The sequence below is a fragment of the Anabrus simplex genome, chromosome 2 (genome assembly GCF_040414725.1).
Source record: "Anabrus simplex isolate iqAnaSimp1 chromosome 2, ASM4041472v1, whole genome shotgun sequence".
Classification (NCBI taxonomy): domain Eukaryota; kingdom Metazoa; phylum Arthropoda; class Insecta; order Orthoptera; family Tettigoniidae; genus Anabrus; species Anabrus simplex.
The window spans coordinates 247,220,045-247,241,882 of record NC_090266.1 but is presented as its reverse complement, the minus strand read 5'-3'; the positions used below and the strand labels follow the sequence as shown (position 1 = coordinate 247,241,882).

The following is a 21,838-nucleotide window of genomic DNA, read 5'->3' as shown; positions in this document are numbered from 1 at the left end:
TATTATTATTATTATTATTATTATTATAGAGTGATCAATTTGAATTCGCAAAAATTCTGGTTAAAAAGAGGCACATACGTGTTCATATTTTTAAGAAATGATCCACATTCAGAGATATTTAACGGCCATACAAATTTAGAATGATATCGTGTGCGGATAGTTTCATGTCAGAAAAAGAACTTGAGCGTGGTGAACAGGAATTTAAAAAGGTACAATTGGGAATTACACTTCAGCTTGCGACGTGTGAACGATATACCAAAGTTCGTGATGAGAGTAAACTGTTCAGATTATATTGCTTGTGATTAGCGTGGAGTTGCGGAAATGTATCGACAAACTGTCAACATCTTCTACGTCATAAGGAGAACTACTGTAGTGCTCTTGGAAGTGTGCGTGGTGTGGATATGGCGTGCGTAGCCTATATTGTCCGTAGTGTTGTTCATTCAACTCCCTTTTCACTCGTCCACCTAGCGGGGACGTAAGTTTCCAGTCACACCATTTTGGTAGACCACTGTAGAAACCTTGTGAAAGGACCTGTTTCTAGGGGTTCATCCCAGCTTTTAACATTCACTGACTAGGCTATCCAGCTGCCCGCTATTGTTTTCTGGAGGTTCTCGGCATGTGTGAGGTATATCCCACGTGCAATACTACTACTATAATAATAATATTATTAATAATAATAATAATAATAATAATAATAATAATAATAATAATAATAATAATAATAATAATAATAATAATGCCGGGCGAGTTAGCCGTGCGGTTAAGGGGCGCGCGGCTGTGAGCTTGCATCCGGGAGATAGTGAGTTCGAATCCCAATGTCGGCAGCCCTGAAGATGGTTTTCCGTGGTTTCCCATTTTCACAGCAGGCAAATGCCGGGGCTGTACCTTAATTAAGGCCACCGCCGCTTCCTTCCAACTCCTAGGCCTTTCCTATCCCATCGTCGCCATAAGACCTATCTGTGTCGGTGCGACGTAAAGCCATTAGCAAAAAATTAATAATAATAGGCTAATAATAATAATAATAATAACAGAATTCTTTCGAAAAAACGTACCGTCCTGAATCAATGACTGATTAAATTAATGATAAGAGGTCGGTGAGATCGTAACCGGTTTAAGCTAACTACGGTCTCCGCGAACACACTATAATCTTTCTTGAATGTTCCACTTGTACATTTAAGTACCATGCTTATGGGCCTTAACACATTTCACTAACTTAACCCATATTTAAAATAATCTAAATATCAATCCTACTTTTCCATAGCAATTAAACTGCATGTCCGTAAGTATTCTTTGCCAGTGCGATAACCGGCAAATGCTCATGATGAATTTCCAAACAAAAACAACAACAAAAGAATATTTTAATAAAAATAATATTTTACTACTACTACTACTACTGCTAATAACAATAATAATAATAATAATAATAATAATAATAATAATAATAGCCGGGCTGAGTAGCTCGGATGGTAGAGTGCTAGGCTTTTAAGCCCAACTTGGCAATTTCGATCTTGGCTCAGTCCGATGGTATTTGAAGGTGGTCAAATACGTCATCCTCTTGTCAGTGGATTTACTGGGACGTAAATGAACTCCTGCGGGACAACATTCCGACACTTTGGCGTCTCCGAAAACCGTGAAAGTAGTTAGTGAGACGTAAAATAAATAACATTATGTCATTATTATTATTATTGATAATAATTAACGTCCCTTCAATTGTTAGGAATTTTGTCCCACAGGATTTTTTTAACGAATAAGTGCAACGACACAGAGGTGTGGCATTTAAATACAGTACTCTCAAATGACACTGGTCTCAGCCAAGAGAGAACAGAACGATAATGGCTAATTAAGTATGTCACTGAGGTTGGCAATAATAATAATAATTATTATTATTATTATTATTATTATTATTATTATTATTATTATTATTATTATTCAGGATTCAAAAATGGACGGTCCTGTGCGGAGCAGATATTTACCACCAATACTTTAATCAAAACTAACAAACTTTAGCAGCAGACATGAAAGTAATTATGATATTTGTAGATTTCAAAAAGGCATATGACTGTGTCAATAGGGACACATTAATAAATGTGTTGAAAGAATTTGGAATTGATGACAATACATCAGACATTAACAAACACCCGGTTACAAGTAAAATTCCTTGGAGAGCTATCAGAACCGTTTGAAATCAAGACAGGTGTGAGGCAAGGAGATGGCCTCTCCCCAGTCCTTTTCAACTGTGTCTTGGAGAAGGTGATGAACTGATACAGGAATGACGAAAAGAAATGAGTCAGAAAAATTTACCGAATGGAATCAAGATAGGACACGAAAAGGCTGGACTTAAATTTGAATGTCTTGCATTTGTAGACGACTTAGTGTTCTTTGCTGAAAATCTAGAGAATGCCACTACACAGACAGAGGTTTTGCAAAAAACAGCAGAAAAGGCGAGACTTCAAATATCCTTTGAGGAAAGTAAGTTCACGAACATAGATCCCAAAGAACCAACGTGGACAATGAAGACGAAGTATGGTGACATAAAGGGAGTTCACAAATTCAAATATCCTGGGGAGATTCTGACTCCTAACTACAACGAGAAGCCAGCTATCGAAGAAAGAGCAAAGAAGATGGAGATTGCATTCAGACTATGCCAGGAAACTTACAAGTCCAAATCCCTGTCCTATCAAGCCAAACTCAGATACTATCACAACGTGGTGAAACCTGAACGCCTCTATGCAGCAGAAACAATTGCCAGAAAGGGGGATTACCGAAATAGAAAGTAAGAGCGTATATAAGATATCTGAGGAAAATTCTGGGACCCAAGAAAGCAACAGGAAATGAGTTTACATTCCGTTTGAGATCAAATTAAGAGCTGTATGAAAAATGCGGAAACATTTCATCCTCGATAAGAAAAAGGCGACTGATATTCTATGGGCGCCTGAGAAGAATGGGATCGGAACGCCTAGCATATAAGATCCTCATCTTCCAGGAAGGAAGAAAGACCCAAGTACCATGTCTGGAAAAAGTTCATCAGGACCTTAAAAAGTGTGGCATTGAGGAGGGAGATATTACAAATAGAACAGTGTTCAGAAGGAAAATTGCGGAGTTGACGGATCTGTTCGTAAAGAAACCCAAAAGAACAAGAAGGGTGACATCGGGTGAGGAACGAGCAAAAGCGAGCCAGAGAATGAAAGAGTATTGGCGTACAAAAAGAACATCAACAGTCAAGGAAGTTGAGTAATCGTAACCCATAGGAGGTTGAAACGATCCTAAATTAATAATAATAATAATAATAATAATAATAATAATAATAATAATAATAATAATAATAATGATAATAATAATAATGTACCCGTCAGTTTCTACTGATTAGATGAGATGCTGGAGTGGTGGAATTTTGGCATGGAAAACCTTATTTTTAAATTACCATTAAAAACATCTTACTGTAGAAGGGACTCCCGCTTCGAAGCATTCCTGTAACTTACTTTATGCCAAATGGCCGTGCCAAGATTTGAACACAGCCTGGAACATCGAAGGCGAGTGTCTAATCAATTCGTTCATGCATTCAGTTGCACAAAGGTGAAACAGCACCACCACGTCATACAAAGCGAAATGTATACGAATGGTTTATAGACTTGAAAATTCATCGTAATATCCAACACCATGAACACGAGTTTCAAAGCCATCACGCAGAGGAGCGGCGAGACCTGCTGAAGGTGATATGTTTGTCTCATTCGGAATTGATCATGAGTAGACTAATGAGGTATTCTGTAAAAAATGTAATAATAAGTTAGTTTTTCTATTGAATATTTTAACATTAATTCGCTGATTATTGCGTAATTCAAACAAAAAATCGTATTATCCGCCCGTTGTCCGGATGAAATAGGCATTCGAGAGAAATATCGACGCACAACCGGTAATCCAAGCGCCACTATCCAATGGTGAAGATAGCAGGACTTCACTTTGACTTTCATTGACTTTGTATGTTTCTTTCTCAGTTTCACGCAAGTAGTGTAGTGAACTGTTTACTAACCGCAAGGCTCGCCAGCTCAATTGGTAAAACACTGGCTTTCGGAACCAATCATGGTGGGTTCGATCTCCGCATAGTCCAGTGGTGTAACACAACTCCAACGGGACAACATTTCGGCGCCTCGGCGTCTCTAAACTGTAAAAAGTAGTTGGTGGGACGCAAAAGCAATAACATGTTTACTTAGCCCCATTTATTACAGTAGCCTATACCTTATCATAGTATCCGTTCCTTTTGTCTCTTGGTTTCCCTAGCAAAATCTGCAATTCCGAAGGCGTAGCAGCCTCCGTGTCCAATTAATTTTCAGTGTAACAATTCGAAGATATCGTCGCTGGAAAGGCAAAAGGTTGTATTCCACAAAGCTCCTCCTATCAATTATTCTCCTTAAGACTGGTCACGCCTCCCAGCCACGTACGGATATGCAGTCCATCAGAACAAATTTTGTTGTGTTCATTTTCCTATGCCCATGTGTAAAGGAAAATGAACCTTACAGTTCCATACTATAGGAATGTACGTTTGCATTACGTATTTGCGCACTCCTAGTGTACAATGCATGTAAGGTTCATTTTCGTTTAATCGTCCACATAGGAAACCGAACACAACGGGCATTGTTCTGATGGACTGCGTATCCATACGTGGCTGGGAGGCGTGACCAGTCTTAAGGAGAATAATTGATAGGAAGAGCTTTGTGGAATACAACCTTTTACCTTTCCAGCGACGATATTATGATATTGTACCCACGGTGCGAAATTAAAGATCATCTTACATCAGAGCTACAATTCCGGCATATCATCCTGGCCTCCGAACTCCGAGTAGGGAGAGTGTCTCTACCCTAGACTTCGAGTAGTGTCAATGTAAATGTGGCATCATCTCTTCGAGATGTCGGAATTTCAAAAATGAATGAAATTTCAAATTCCTTATTTAGATTACGTACATGATATACTGGCTAGCGTTGAGAGTTGTTATTTAGCAAGACACAGATGCCACCAAATGAGTCAGATTCAGTGGTTTGTGAACAACTGAGAGAACAATATCGTCGCTTCACCGGTAAAACGTTGTATCCCACAACACTTCCTATCCATTATTCTCCTTAAGACTGGTCACGCCTCTCAGCCACGTATGGATACGCAGTCCATCAGAACAATGTCCGTTGTGTTCGTTTTCCTATGTACACCATTAAACGAAATTGAACCTTACATGCATTGTACACTAGGAGTACGTAAATACGTAATGCAAACGTACATTCCTACAGTACGGTACTGTAAGGTTCATTTTCCTTTACACATGGGCATAGGAAAATGAACACAACAAAATTTGTTCTGAAGGAATGCATATCCATACGTGACTGGGAGGCGTGACCAGTCTTAAGGAGAATAAATGATAGGAAGAGCTTTGTGGAATACAACCTTTTACAGGTCGAGCGACGATATATAAGTTAGCTGATATTGAAAAAAAATAGCTTTCCAGTAAACTGATATCAATGGTTGTGGGACAAATTATGTTATGTTACGTGATCTTTCTTTTTTTTCGTGTGGCTATTTCTAGCCGAGTGCAGCCCTTGTAAGGCAGACCCTCCGATGAGGGTGGGCGGCATCTGCCATGTGTAGGTAACTGCGTGTTATTGTGGTGGAGGTAAGTGTGGTGTGTGAGTTGCAGGAATGTTGGGGACAGCACAAACACCCAGCCCCCGGGCCATTGGAATTAACCAATTAAGGTTAAAATCCCCGACCCGGCCGGGAATCGAACCCGGGACCCTCTGAACCGAAGGCCAGTACGCTGACCATTCAGCCAACGAGTCGGACTACTACGTGATGATACCACCAGTCGCTGTTCAAGAAGGGCAGCCATGCTGTTAGTAACGCCATGATATTCAAAAATACATCATTTAAGAGGTAAAGAAAGCACATCGATGGCTTATTTCTAAAACCTCGTACCTTCCGATGCTCTTTCTATCCATTGTTTCCCTTAAGACTGGTCACGCCTCCCAGCCACATATGGGTATCCAACCGATCAGAACAATTTTCGTTAGGTTCATTTTCCTGTGCTAGTGTGTCAAGGAAAATGAACCTCAAATGCATTATACTGCAGGAGTGCGTAAATTCACCAGGCAAACATCATCTCTGCAATACGGTATGGTAAGGTACATTTCCTTTCCTACTTATTAGCATAACTTAGGAAAAAGAATACAACGAATTTTACTCTCATGGACTGCATATAAATATGCGGCTGGGAGGCGTGACCAGTCTTAAGGAATATAATGGGTTGGAAGAGCGCTGGGACATGCGAGGTTTTGGAAGTAAATCATCGACATGTGGTTCCTAATTTTTTCCGTATGGAGAGCCTGTATCATTGCTGCGCCAAGAAGTTTCATGGATTAGTAATCTACGTTTGGTTTGGAGGATATTTGTCTTAAAGAAATACAAATTTTCGTCATGAAAAATATGAATTTATTTAAGGTTCCTTTTTAGATCGTATGTAGGCCTATACACACTGCACATTTCTATGTAACTGGACATATTTTAGCCATTTCTCAGGCTTATTTAGCATAACATCGCTTTTTCAAGGTAAATGAACTTTAATTACTCACTCTTTACCTTAAGAAGGTCGATTTTGTTGCTTCCATTGTGTTCGCTGAAACTGGTAACACTGTAATAGGTTCTTCGTCTCACTAATTAGGTCTACTGCTACTGTTTCGGAGATGCCACGATGCTATAATTCTGTCTCCCAGGAGTTCATTTTAAGTGCCAGCTGTTGTATTTGTGCACTGTGAAATACTTCCGAAGTGAGGTAGGATGTGTTCAGGATGAAACCTCCTATCCCAGAGCATCCTCAGCATGCAACAAGAATATTTTATCTAATTTGTTTAGAACATAGTCATTTTTTTCCAGTGTCAGTTCAGTTAAAAGAACGTGTCGTCGTTGCGCCTAGAAAAACCGCTATGTGATATATTTCAGATTTGAACGGTGACCGGAAAGGATCTGTCAAATAAGGTTCTATAATGAATGAACTCGCAACGAATTTTCGTTCCAAGTGATACATGTTCTGCGGGTGAGTGTTAACCAGACAACGTTGTCACATAACGGTATTTCGGAGCGCGACGGTGTTGTAAGCTTTCCAGTCTTTCGAAAAACGAAACGTAAAACATAGAACAATATAACATGCCTGTAAATGAATGGACAATTCTAAGTGGATTCAACAATTTCCATGGAATTGATTTTGAAAATCGGTGTGCATAATACAGGTCTAATACTAGTTGGGAGCTATTTATTGAAAGGAATTCACCGGAACTGAAAATTATCCGCTAGAATGCGTATTTGATGCAGCTTTTACGGTAGTTTCGATCTGTTTTGCAAGGTGGATAAGGAGGTAAAATTAGTTTTTAGGCCCTACAACAAATTGCCACTTGAAAGTTAGGGCCTATTTTACGCATGTTAAGAAGTATTTCTGCAGTTTATGAAAGTGAGTTGTTTTCCCGGTAAAATAAAGCATTAGCCGGTCTTTCGTCGGCTTGCCCATAAATTGGGTCTGTGTTGGTAAGTTATTTAAAACGGAAAGGGAAAAGAAATCAAAATATGTCAAATAAATTAGTTATCAACTCAGTTTTCATTAACTATTCCGATAATCTCTATTGTATTCTAGGAATTATTCGTCACTGTTCATTTACACTCATACTAAGCTGTTAAAAATGTACGGTTTATTATATAGGACTACGTAACATTTCAATGCATTTTAACGGTTCATTCCTAGCCAATTTTACAGTTCCCACAACGGTAAATTATACCTCACAAAATTATATTTACTACGATTTTACTTTTCTGTGTGACATTGATTTAACATAACAAACGGATAACTTTAATGATGATAATAATAAGTAAATAAGTAATAAAATAAATAATAATATTATTCCGTTTCACTAACTACGTTCATAATTATCAGAGACACCGAGGTGCCGGAAATTTGTCTAGAGATGTTTCTTTTGCTTGCCGGTAAATCTGCCGGTACGAGGCTGGAATACTTGAGCATCTTCAAATACCACCGGCCTGAACCAGGATCGAACCCACTAGCTGGGCTCATAAGACCGTTACTCTAAGATCTAAGCCACTCAGGCCCTCAAACGTGTTATTAGACATATTATTATTATTTTATTATTATTATTATTATTATTATTATTATTATTATTATTATTATTATTATTTACGTTCCGCCAACTACTTTTACTGTTTTCGTAGATGCTGAGGTGCCGGAATGTTGTCCCGCAGGAGTTCTTTTACGTGCCAGTATATCTACCGACACGGGGCTGACTTGTTTGAGCACCTTCAAATACCATCGGACTGAGCCCGGATCGAACATGCTAACTTCGGCTCATAAAGCCAGCGTCTTAACTGCCTCAACCTCTCAGCCTGATTATTATTATTATTATTATTATTATTACCGGTATTATAAACCTGAGAGATTGGTACAAACCTACTGCTAAATTTTTGACGTCGCAGACAATGGAACCGCCGTATAGCGGTGGCGTTCGTAATGCCATTATGTTCCGATTAGGTATTTCAATACTTTCTAAAAGGATGTTCGCAGAAATGTTTACCTAACAAACGTTTATGCCCCGTTAAAAATTAAGAGTTTTGTTTGAAATTTACGCTAAGTCTCTTACGGTATATACATTATTTTTAATCATGTAATAGGACAACGAAAATATTTTACAGAACGGGTGAAATACCTGCCAAGTACTGAGTAGTTCAGGATTGGCCTCTACAATCACCAAAATAGCTAAGGAAGGCCCATCGCTTCCCTCCCAAAGCTTAAATTCCTTATTTATATACTACACTAATTTTAATACCAATAACATAGTAAAATGGGAGGCAAGTAATTGTTGTACCGTAATTGAGCGGTATGTTTTTTTATTTAATGCGTTCATTCAACACCCGTGTCATAGGTCAGAGAATGTGCCCACCACGTGCACTGTTGTCACCGCATAGTTCTTTGGAAATCGGTTACTTAGACCTGGCGTGTTTGCTTTGAATGATCCATGCAGTTTGACGCAGACATAACAAAGAAGTAAATCATAAGGCCGTAGCAATAAAGCATAAAACTGTATCATTTCTTAATTCAAAGAGTCTTACGGGTTCATATTCAGTCTTCGGTATAAATCATGGAATAACTAGGTCGCAAAAATTGGAAAGAATTTACGAGTGTTGTTGACAATGCTACGGAGTTCGAATACAGTGTGACTATTTCGTTCTATGCATAAGGTTATTTACCTAAGTACTTTTCAACACTTTCTGGCCCTGTCTCTGTACTTTCACATACCTATGGGAAGATAAAACGACCAGCCACATTCAAATTGTTTGACTTTGCTAGACTAACAAAAGTTTTGGTCTTTATTGTGAAATTAGATCACATTATTTTCTCTCCGAACGAACAATTCTAAACTTTATATGCGATAAACAATGTGTGTAGTAGCCTACCCCATGTCGGTATTAACCTAATTTGCATATTATACCTGCATACTTCTTGGCTTTAATGACACTAGAAGTGATTATTCGGTTTTATGGTTGCGGTCTCGTAACCTATGCTCAGTGAATCACATGTAGGCTATGTAGCCTTCTTTTCTTGCTACGCATATTATTTTTATTATTATTATTATTATTATTATTATTATTATTATTATTATTATTATTATTATTATTAACATCATCATATAATAGTTCTTTGCAAATGGGTTACTTTCCTAACGTGTTTTCTTTGATGATTATCAACATAATAATAATAATAGTAATAACAATGATTATTTACATCCCTCTAATTATATTTATTTTACGGTTTTTAGAGGCGCCGGGGTGCCGAAATGCTGTCCTGTACGATCTCATTTGCTTGCCGATATGTCAACCGACACAAGATTGACGTATTTTTGCAACTTCAAGTAAAAGTGCTCTCACTCGGGATCGAAACTGCTAACTTTGGGTCAGAAGTCCACAACTCTACTGTCCGAGCATGTCATCAAGGCGAATAAGACTAATAAATGTGAATATGAAACTGATGTTAACAAAGTCGGTAATAGAGGTACCGTAAAGAAATTAAATTTGCTTTTACATCACTCCACAATAACTTCAACTCTGTAACTGCACTGGGAGTTCCAAGAGCTTAACATACTTGTTCACGTGAAAATTCGTATTAGCTACATAAATCTAGAAATCTCGTAGACCATGCTTGAAGTAGGGCCTAGTAGAAAGATTTTTAGTCATGTCCGTTTCACATTGCTTACTCTAGACCCGATAACGCATTGTCGACAAACTAAAGATTCGATTCTCTTACAGAGCATTATTCATAGGCCTACTTAATTTTCTCCTATGTTCTATTCCAAAATCATTTAAGTGTTAAAAATGGTTTGTGATGTTTTCCGGACACTTCCTTATTTGTGCTTAATTGGTCTTTAATCATTATGCTATACGATATCAACTTGTGTATACTTCATGCATCCAAAATAAGAAATGATTAGAGCAAACAGTACCGTCTCCCTGATCTGTGGCTTTCGAGATTATGGGAGACGGGTATTACCTTATCTAATCGTGTCTTAACTTACTTAATTTTCTCCTCGCATAGGCGTAGGCATGCTTGTCACCATTCAAAGTACTTAGAATACGTTGAACATTATCTACGAGAAATAATAAAGAATGGGACCTCTATAATGATAAATAAATCTAACGGAGTATAATGAGGGACCAAGTCGAGGGAACACATTTCAGCGGATAAAGCAATAATTTAACGACACATGTCATTATTTGGGGCACTACGTTTCCTGTGGATACTTCTAATAGTCAGTGAAAGGGAAAAATCAAACGTTGGACCATTTGCTTCTTTTACGCAGCCAAGGTGACATTGTGGCAAATTAGAATTGTGTACATTCAGCTGTGGTTTGTATTGCACGTCACTTCCTGTACGTACACACAGAGCAATAGAGTCGGAATGTCTTACACGTGCATGCACCTCACTTATGGCCACCTGATTCGAGTATCTGTAATAAAACTCTATTTTAAATGAATGATGGCACGCAGGCGAGGTATAAATGCAACCCAGAAGACGTATGATGATGAAATTCATACAAAGCAACTAACTAACTGGGTCTCTGAAACCATCAGTTCCATCACGACTAGATTGCGAACGTAATACTGTACTGCCAATACAGCAATTGGGCTTATGTCATGCAAGCATGAGACTCTCTGAACTTCACAACGCCTTAGAACACCGTGCGATGGTAATAGCAGTCCTATAATATTATTAAACGTGAAGTCCGGCTCCATGGCTAAATGGTTATCATGCTGGTCTTTGGTCACAGGGGTCCCGGGTTCGATTCCCGTTAATTTCGCTGGCACGGGGACTGGGTGTAGGTATGTGTCGTCTTCATCATAATTTCATCCTCATCACGACGCGCAGGTAGCCTACGGGAGACAAATCAAAAGACCTGCACCTGGCGAGCCAAACTTGTCCTCGGACACTCCCGGCACTAAAAGCCATACGCAATTTCATTTTTCATTAAATTTGAAATCTAGAAAATCTTCGAATATAATTTATTTCCATAAAGTATTATGTGGTTAAATAATTAATGTAAATTAAACTTCGTCACTCATAGAGGAAGTTATTCTACATGACTTAATTTCATGTTTTGGTAAACTCAGGAGCACTTAGAGACGGTTCAAATGTGCTGCAATGAGCAGCTAGCAGAAAGAATAAAGCCAATATTACCTTTAAATCGTTTGTTAAAGCAATGCATTTCAATGGATGTCATGCCAGGTTGCTTAATTTACAACGAAAATATCATTCACTGAATGCGAAGAAACCACGTTAGAGAGATTACATTTCCGGTAATTCGCTATTCAAAGTGAACTTCCGTAAACAAACCGATAACACCTGTTTTGTAACATAAGCTACTTAAGTTATTTCTGCTCAGCGTTCTCGTATATAAACATTCCAGTGTAGCCGCTAGGTTTCAGATATGGTTCACAGCCTGAGTTCAAAATCCTGATAGTAAGAAAGAAAATAGCGAGGACAATGGTGGTTAGAAAAATAAAGTGTTACTGAATAGAATTTAAACCTATTTTTCTGAAAGCCTTGCATTCTCACAAAGAGCAACGCTTAGCGCACGTTTATTTCCAGCACTTTTCTATTTCATGAAAACAGCACAGCCTGAGTTTTAAAAAATCAACTCAAAATATTGTCTCCCCCACGTCTACAACATTAAATATTACGACATCGCACTAATTAAGAGCAGACCGGTGTGTTAAACATTTGCCATGATTACATGGTACAATGCCATGCTATCACCAAACTTGTAATATATTATAATGTGGCTTCGAATTAACAGTACAGCCATTTCATCGGTCCATAAATATTGCAGGAGCCTGTCACGTGATCATGGCATCATGTGTCGGACATGTTATTTACACGTTTAGTTATTGTAATTATCTCGCGCCTCACTCAGAGGGATAGACAGCACGTGGACCCTATTAGGCTCATAAATTAAAATCGAAACGTAAATGTCCTTGGTTTGCATATAAAATGAACTAACCCTCCTATGTGAGTAAAATGTAGAATTGGATTGAGCGCACCTTGTATCCAAAAACAGAAAATCGTCGCTGCCGGGACAACACCTCCCATGTGAAATAATTTTAGCTTAGAACTTTGGCTGGTAAAGTTCTGTCATCTAAGGTGCAATATCGTGTGCATATTGTCAAGGCATTCTCGCTCTTCATAATGTATGTGCTGCGGGTCAGTATATCTCCAAAACATATTATCACATAGGAGGTTTTGTCCCGGCAACGACGAAATGTTCAGCCAGTCAGATGAAAGATGTGAAGTACTGGTTCTGAAATTCAATAGTCATTGATGGATACTCGTAAAATAATAAATTTATGTTTGTGTCCAGTAAGTTATATCGAATGTTAGCTTTGTAATACTACGACACGAGGATAATATCGTTGCTCCTGTGCCAAAACCACGAATGTGACATTGCTCTTCCTATCCATTATTTCCCTTAAAACTGGTCACGCCTCCCAGCCACATATTGATATGCAGTCCATCAGAACAAATTTTGTTGAGTTCATTTTCCCATGCGGTTGTGTAAAGGAAAATAAACCTTACTGTACCGTAATGTATGAATGTATGTTTGGATGACATATTTACCCGATCCTAGAGTATGATGCATTTAAAGTTAAGAGTCAAGTGATATTAAAAAAGGAGTTAATGACATTGGACGAAAGCTTGAAACACGCTCTATCTTAGTCTATGCCAGAGTGAACCATGCGGTATTTGCCGTCTACTCCAACAGAAGAACGCGAATTACAGCCTGAAGGTGATCACGCCAAATACAAACTGACCCAAGTTTCAGCGACGGAAGAAAATTTACTTGACAATGTTCAGTGCCATTATAAAACATAATTCTATAATGCTAAAAAATGTTCTACTTTTTTCTTTGTTTGATCAGTAATTATTCTAACTGACAGAAATACAGTATCAATACGTAACTCTGACAATAAAGGTAAATTGGTATATTTTAATGCGCATTAACTACTCAGAAGAGTTGAACAATTTGTTACCGTATTACATAATAAGCTATGAGAGAGAAATAATGTTCAATACCTTTGACCCATCAATCAAGAAGTGATATAAATCATTCTGTTTTTATTACTAGCGAAGTGCTCCACAAGCTATGTTGAATGTAACTACATCATATCGCAGCTTATGATACAATGCCGCGTATCCGACAATGCTCTTCCTTTCCATTATTTTTCTTAAGAATGGTCACGCCTCCCAGCCACATAGACCTACAGTAGGCGTACGGATATGAAGTCCATAACGACAATTTTCGCTGTGTTCAATTTGCTATGATCACGTGCAAAGGAAAATGTACTTTAGCTCACTGTACTGCTTGACGTATTTAAGCACTCGCACATTATAATGCATTTAGGGATTTTTTTTCACTTTTGTATAAGTTAGAAAATTAATAAAACGAAAATTGCTCTGAACGACTGCATATACATATGTGACTCGGAGGTGTGACCAGCCATAAGTATAAAAATTGATGGGAAGAGCACTGTCAGATACGTATTGTTTCTTAACCGACAATATGGAATAGGTTCATACTGTTACTAAATTAGTTTTTAGAATGTGTCATATTTTCCTCAGTTTTCTTAATGTCACTTGGTTTTCTTTAGGGTAGGAATATCCATAGCCTACAATAGCTAGAGTAAACTTTGTCAAATTCTTATGGTTAATGTACAGTAGCTACTGTATATTGATATATCTCGTATAGCATGTATTACTGGGATAAACTAATTCTTCTCATTCAAGACTAGAGTGGTAATACGTATTCCTTTGTCCAATTTTGCTTTTATCCTAAATGACTGCATGAAAATATCATATCACATCTGCTCCAAAATAGCTGAATTACTCAGACGTTAAAGTTAAGGTTTTCCGTTATTTATTACACTATTCACGAATAAAGTACGGCTTGTATGACAGAGTATAGCGGAGTTATAATGAGTCTTCGTGTCTGTTATTGCTCATGTATACATTAAACAAGACATTTCCTTCTCAGAGGATTTTGTAAGACACATCGCACTCTTGCAGTGTCGGCCTACACATGAACGGACTGATTCACTGGCGCATGGCTGAAATTCAGAGTGTAAAGTGTATTTTTTTCCGCGGCAGCCCATAATAGTTGTTAATGGGAACATATTAGTAGATTTAACACCTCTTGTGAAATGTAAGTAGAAAACAGGTCGTGGTATTGTGTTTCAAGTTCATCCAGAATAATACATGATCTATAGTATTATTATAAACCTCACTGGAATTGATCTCAAAAAGTGTTTCAGTTTCATAACGTTTTGAAGCGATTTATATCTGATACGTAACCAATCGTACTTCTGATAGTATGTTAAACAACTATTACAATCGAATATATTATACAGGTGGCCTACAAACTAGAAAATTATAAGCTCATGACATTCCTCAACATAAAGACGAGGGAACCTAGTCTATTTCAGAAAATATTAACCACTTTGTCGTTGTTGATAGTAGATGTTAAAAGCATAGAAATGAGTTAGAAAGTAATTTTGTTGTAAATAGGACTAGTCAGTCTAGGACTTAGGTTGAAACAAAGTTTAGAATTATTTTCATCATATCCTACTTACTAGTAAAAATATTAGGCAGTGTTATTGTCGAGTTTCGGTGATACTGAATTCATCTGCCCTTAGTTCGCCATTTGATAACCGTCAATTTACTCGCCTACTTGGCGGACTTTCGTGCGCAAAAAAGACATGACGAAATAAGATCAAGTTTCCTTTCCACATGTAAGTTGAAAGACAGACATTTCCAAATACCGTCATAAGTTGCCTTGCTATTTATTACTCTGCAAAATTGCAGGTATTCTACATGCTAACTATCTTGAATATAATGCCTTTCAGATAATCCTGTAACATTATGAAATGCTAGTTTTTCACACACACCTTCAAGAAGCATCCTTCAAATCATGATTTGTTTACAAATAATAATACTAACAGTCAAAGCACTAACTACGCGTATTCCTTAAATTCGTTTACCTGCTATTGAATAGTTTTCATAGTGCACACTCACCGGACTGGAAGTGAAATACTAATAGATTCAGGAATATTTATTTGATGGAGTTTAATTCCGAACCATTAAATTCTCAGGTTCTGAGAATACCTACGGGCATTAAAGATGTTTTTCCATTGTAATCGTTTGACAGTGTCAGCCCCTTCGAAACTGATATCCTTTCTTACTCGTCGGAGTGTTTAATTATTCTCTTCTTGTAACAGAAGTTGTAAAATAAACAGAATTTGATTTCTAAAACGTACACGCACAATAAAATGAAAGATTTATCGGTCACTACTTTCCCTTGTTTTCCTTGACAACAAACTTTAGCATGTGCTCCTTTGACGGCTATGTAAACATGTTTCACCTACCACATGTTAAGACTCAAACATATACATATGTATATTTAAGAAATGTATTTAATGAGACGTTCAGTCATCTGTCATGGCTTCTGCGCAGAGCAATGCGTCCTGCTACAACTTCAGTAAGACATCGTGTCAATTTTAGAAGGTAAATGCAGGTATTTCTTACAAAATACTCTGCACAATTGCCATGCTAACATGTTTGCCCTGTTTAACACCACAATACGAGTATTTGACGTGGCATGTCCGTTGTCATTCGTCATAAGAATTTGAATACAGTCCAATGGAAATTGTCCTGAATCAAGACACAAATTTGCCAAGCATTTAGCATAGTCATTTCCTTCTTTTGGACTTAGGCCCTACGACAATTCATTTCCAAAGACGCGAGTGACGAGCTATATGTTTTTAAACGTTTCAGTAATTACACTTGCAGAAAAACACGTAATGAAAGTGATGTATGAAAATTAAATACACCTGGCCCTTCCAAAGTTAAATTACACATTTAAAATGGCACTTCGCAACACTACAAGCACAAATTGACCTTGATAACAGTGACTAAAACTAGAAACTATGCTAGCATGACCACATTGTCGTATTCAGCTGAGATAGTTTCATGGTCTCCGATGCATTGCAATAAACGATGATGAAAATTAACTCAGTGGTGGGCTATTAATCTATCCTCATTTTTTGTTCTAATTTAACTTAAAAACTGGGGAGAGATTTAGGCCTAAATAGCATCAATTCTACGGATCGTTTTAGTATAGGCCTATGAAAGAGGAGTTGATATTCTTTTTAGCAAAAATTAACATTTTCTTAAATAGCATCAATTCTGCGGATACTTTTACAGTATCAGCGAGGAGCTGATATTCTTCGTGTAAACAAAATTTTATGTCAAAAATTAATATTTCTCTAATTCTGCAGAATGTATACAGTTATTATGATTACATTTACTCATTATTAACGTACAAAAGCGCACACGAAATATTTTGAATTGTAGTGATTCGAGAATGAAAGGAATAGAAGAAAACAAATCAAGGAATGAGTATTAATCACGTGGTGAGATGCGTTGACAAAACCGAGGAGCGCATGGAAAAGAATTTCGATGTCATTCGGCCCTCACAATACCCAAGAACGAATTCTTTGTAAATGAATCATCCATCACCTCCGAGAAGAAATTGGACAATATATTTGTACTATGCATACATTGTAAGCCTACTTTAAAAGTGAAAAATATCCAGTACGACCGGATACAACTAAAGTAAAGAACAAACCTCTAAAATAGGATATGGGAACTACGAACACGTTACTGGCCGCAAAGCAATGCATTCGAGCCTGAGTGACCAGTTAAATAATTCTCACTCAGATAACTCACTAAACAACATGCAAACAGCTGTTTCCGGCAGTTATTAAGTCCCTTAAATGACAATATAGACAGATATATGGGAATTTTCATGTCCTATACCGTGGATCACGCTACTTGACACACAAAACACATTTGTTTACATTGACACGTGGCGCACCTGCTTTGGTCCACAACAGCGGGCTGCATCCAGGATCGGGCCGCCAGTTGCGTCGTGGACAAGGGCTCTTCCTTCAGGTTGGTGACGGGCCCACGTGGTTGATGGTGATGGTGGTGATGATGGTGCAGGCCCGCCGCGGCCGCAGCAGCAGCGTCCTGATGGTGGTGCAACCCGAACATGAGGGACGGTGCGGCAGGGCCCGGGACCCTGGTGGGCCCGCCCCCCACTGTCGGCGGCGGGTACAGTTTGCGCCCCCACGCCACGGGGTCCAGCTCCGTGGGTAGGGACAACGCTGGCCACGGGGAAGCCGTCGTACAGGACACTACTACACCGCGTTACCACTCCACCACACTACGGTACGGAACACTGCACTGTGTTCGTGCTGGACCTCTCGGCTCGCGCCAACAAACACGGCCAGCAAGTGCCACCAACTGCCACCAGACAATTTGATGGTTTGTGTGAACCTCGCGGGGCAGGGATGGAGGAGAGAGGAGACAGAGAGGTGGGGAGAGGTACGGTAGTGGTGGTGGATTTGTTGCTCACAAATATTGTTCGTATTCAGGCGCGAGTTTCTCCCCAAAGGCGACGAAGGCAGCCCCTCTCCCCCTTTGCCACACCCCCAGGAGACGTGAGACGTGAGGACGCCGTGCGGTGCAGTGGCTCACTCAGGGTCTGGTCCGCGCCGGCCGCCTGGAGGTTGGTTCCTGGCGAGAGCTCCGCCTACTGCATTCGCTCACCCAATGAACAGAGAAGCGGGCGGTTGTCGTTCACCAATAGCGATATACTGACGTCAGCTAGCGGACGGCCCTGTGGTGTCATAGCATTATCATCTGTTTTCTGTACGGGGGCGCGAGAGGGTTGGGGAGAGCGGCAGTGGAGGTCTCTGGTGGCGGGCAGGGCAAGTGGACGCTGAGCGTCGAGTGCAGAGCGCCGCAGACGGCAAGACTAGCGTGGAGACGCGCGGTTCACCCACACGTTCTCATCCCTAGAGTGCACTGCAAGTACTCGCAGGAGAGGGACCACTTCCTTCGGCTCAGAAAATAAATAATCGGCCAACCTTAAATCAAATCCATTTCATAAACTTTTTCCTCTCTACATCACGAAGATGCTTAGGTTTCTTGAACAATTTTTTTAATAAGACTAACGTCCCTTACAGCTTTCTTTTCTTAGGACAGTCAGTAACGCGACGAGTACGAATAATTTTCAGTATTTCATTGCTGAATAAGATACTGCTGTTAGGTAACAATTATGGGAACTTTCTGTTGGTTGGCAAATGATAGGCCTATTTTTCACTCTTGTTTCCATTACACCCTTGCAAAGTTTTTCCTGGCTGTCATGTCATGGAGCCCCTCGCAACACATCAGTATGCTGACACCACATTACAGTACTTTACGATCTTAACACCCTACTCTAACATGTTCTAAACAGTTACTAATGACTTCATTGGTCATCATAACGAGCGTAAGTTGGTTATAAATTTCTGAATGCGTAGAATGCGTGACAAGTCCTAAGATTGTTTTTTCACTCCGTAGAACGAAATAACTTATCACCTTGTAGCCTCCTTGTCTACATTTTAAGATACTTATAACTACAGACGATGTTAAATTTGAAATGAAACGTGTTAATAGTGTGTAAGTTATAGTATTTTGTCGTTAGATGAACTTTATAGACAGGTCCATTTCTCACAACTAGGCATGTGAGAAATTTCATTACAGGAAAATGACCTCCAAAGATTTTCGAAGTAATTTTCTTTGCATATCAATGCTTAAGGTATGAAAATGTGAGAAATATTATTTTTGTAACATCAGATGACGTAATTCATTACTTTTCTATCACCTAGTTAATGGTGAGTGAAGCTATAGATAGCCAGGTATATTTCGTAAATTCAATTATCAAAATAATACAACATTCTTGCCTGTTGATCATTCATAATAAAGCCTAGAACTTATTTGTGAACCACACCTCATTCCAGATAAAAGAAACCAAAATTTCATCTAATAGGTGTCCGACTCGTTGGCTGAATGGTCAGCGTACTGGCCTTCGGTTCAGAGGGTCCCGGGTTCGATTCCCGGCCGGGTCGGGGATTTTAACCTTAATTGGTTAATTCCAATGGCACGGGGGCTGGGTGTGTGTGTTGTCTTCATCATCATTTCATCCTCATCACGACGCGCAGGTCGCCTACGAGCGTCAAATATAAAGACCTGCACCTGGCAAGCCGAACCCGTCCTGGGATATCCCGGCACTAAAAGCCATACATCATTTCATCTAATAGGTACAAATTTTGCAATGCTGTTTACCTTCAGCATGAGAAAGTATTCAGATACGTTACCGGCTACCAAACAGCCAACACAAAACATTTAGGATTGAGTTACATTGTACATCATATCATGGGGGGTAATAATAGTAGGCCTAATATGCTAAGGTCCTATTCGTTGGCTGAATGATCAGGGTATTGGCCTTCGGTTCAGAGGGTCCCGGCCGGATCGGGGATTTTAACCATCATTGGGTAATTCCAATGGCCCGGGGGCTGGGTATTTGTGCTGTCCCCAACATCCCTGCAACTCACACACCACACATAACACTATCCTCCATCACAATAACACGCAGTTACCTATACATGTCAGATGCCGCCCATCCTCATCGGAGGGTCTGCCTTACAAGGGCTGCACTCGGCTAGAAATAGCCACACGAAATAATAATAGTAATAATAATAATAATAATAATAATAATAATAATAATAATAATAATAATAATAATAATAATAATAATAATAATAATTCTATTTGTTTAACGTCTTTACAATTGTTACAATTTTTAAGAGATGTCGGAGTGTCGGAATTTTGTCCCGCAGGAGTTCTTGACGTGCTGAAAGCCAAAACCACGGAGTTGTACGATGAACGCTCTCGAATTCCACCAACTTTAGTCAGGATCGAAACCACTATCATGGGAATAGAAAGACTACGGACTATAGTCTATTGCAGTGAATTCGGCTCATCGGATTGAGTTTCGATTCTTTCAATTTACAACCGAAGAAACATCTTCATACACTTAGAGTAGAGAGTCGGCTAACTAACTGTGGCGCTAAAGGGGCGTGCTTGGTTTTCCCGGAAGGACGTGAGTTCAGTTCGCAGTCAGGGAGTCGAAAAATGTAGCGTATAAATGAGATTACTCATTCTAGAATTGCTCATACGCTGGTGTTCACTCAGCCTCCAGGTTAATTCCTGGAGGCAAAAGTGGCACAGGATAGAGATAACCACCCTATCCCACTTAGTACCGAGCTTATGTAGCCTATGGTGGAAACCTTTGCCTTACACTCCTCCAAGAGTCTTTATGGCCTGTACGAAGATAAATTTCTTTGCTCTGCAGAGTAATGTTACCATATACGACCAAAAACTCTGGCCGTGATTATGCAACTAATTCATATTATAAATTATTGTAACATATTCTAAGTTAGTAGCCTATAAGTTATACGAATAGGTTTCGTTCAACCTACTTCACAGACATTTTCAAATGCATATTTCAAGTTCATGGAAATCAACAGGCGTAGGGCCTACATCATATTTATAGGCCATTAGTAAATACAAAATGATTAAGACTTATTTATTGTTGACGCAAAAAGAAAAACAGCTGTCTGAGATTTTATTATTAGTAAGTTTACGGAAAATATTTTCTACAGGTAGGGTAAAGAAATTCGCGTGATGAGAGCACCAAATATCATTTAAAAAGTGGGTGGATTTCGAATTTCGATAAGAACATCTGCTCTACGTTCTAGAGATGATGGTGGTTTTTTTTTTTTTTTTTTTTTTTTTTTTTTTTTTTTTTTTTTTTTTTTTTTTTTTTTTTTTTTTGCTTTACGCCGCACCGACACAGAGAGATCTTATGGCGACGAGAGAGATGATTTAAAGATGTGAATGGTCTCCTCAACAACGTTTACTATTTCAAATCATTACTTCAAGATGTGGCGTGCCTTCACACTAGCAAAATTAACCGGAATATAGACTGCAATTTGAATTTGGCTTAATGTCCTTCTGTTTAATGTTTAAATGAGGGGCGTGATATTTGTGTCACATTACCTCTGGCGTTTAGCCCAAGGCGACCGCAGTTTGAGCTCGGTTCAATGCATAGACTATATTCGTTCTGAAATGGAAATTCACGTCCTAAGAGTTAGAGTTCTTCGGAAAACGGCAGGCCCATTAGTTGATGATTAAAGGATTGAATCACGTAAGGTTGTAAACAACGCTGCGTATATTTCTATATTTTTTATTGACTGTGACGACCAATTTAAGGTCCATGTAGCCATTGGATCGTTTTTAGTTTCAACCATC

At 38.9% G+C, this 21,838-nt stretch overlaps 1 protein-coding gene across 1 annotated transcript in view; it reads right to left on the bottom strand.

Annotated features, from left to right (window-relative positions):
- kn (EBF transcription factor knot) overlaps positions 1-17,692 on the bottom strand; it is an 891,516-nt gene extending 873,824 nt beyond the window's left edge. Inside the window, exon 1 of the mRNA XM_067139000.2 lies at positions 17,514-17,692. Within this exon, the coding sequence (XP_066995101.1) occupies positions 17,514-17,692 (179 nt within the window). The remainder of the gene's footprint in view (positions 1-17,513) is intronic.
- Positions 17,693-21,838: the final 4,146 nt, after the last annotated feature.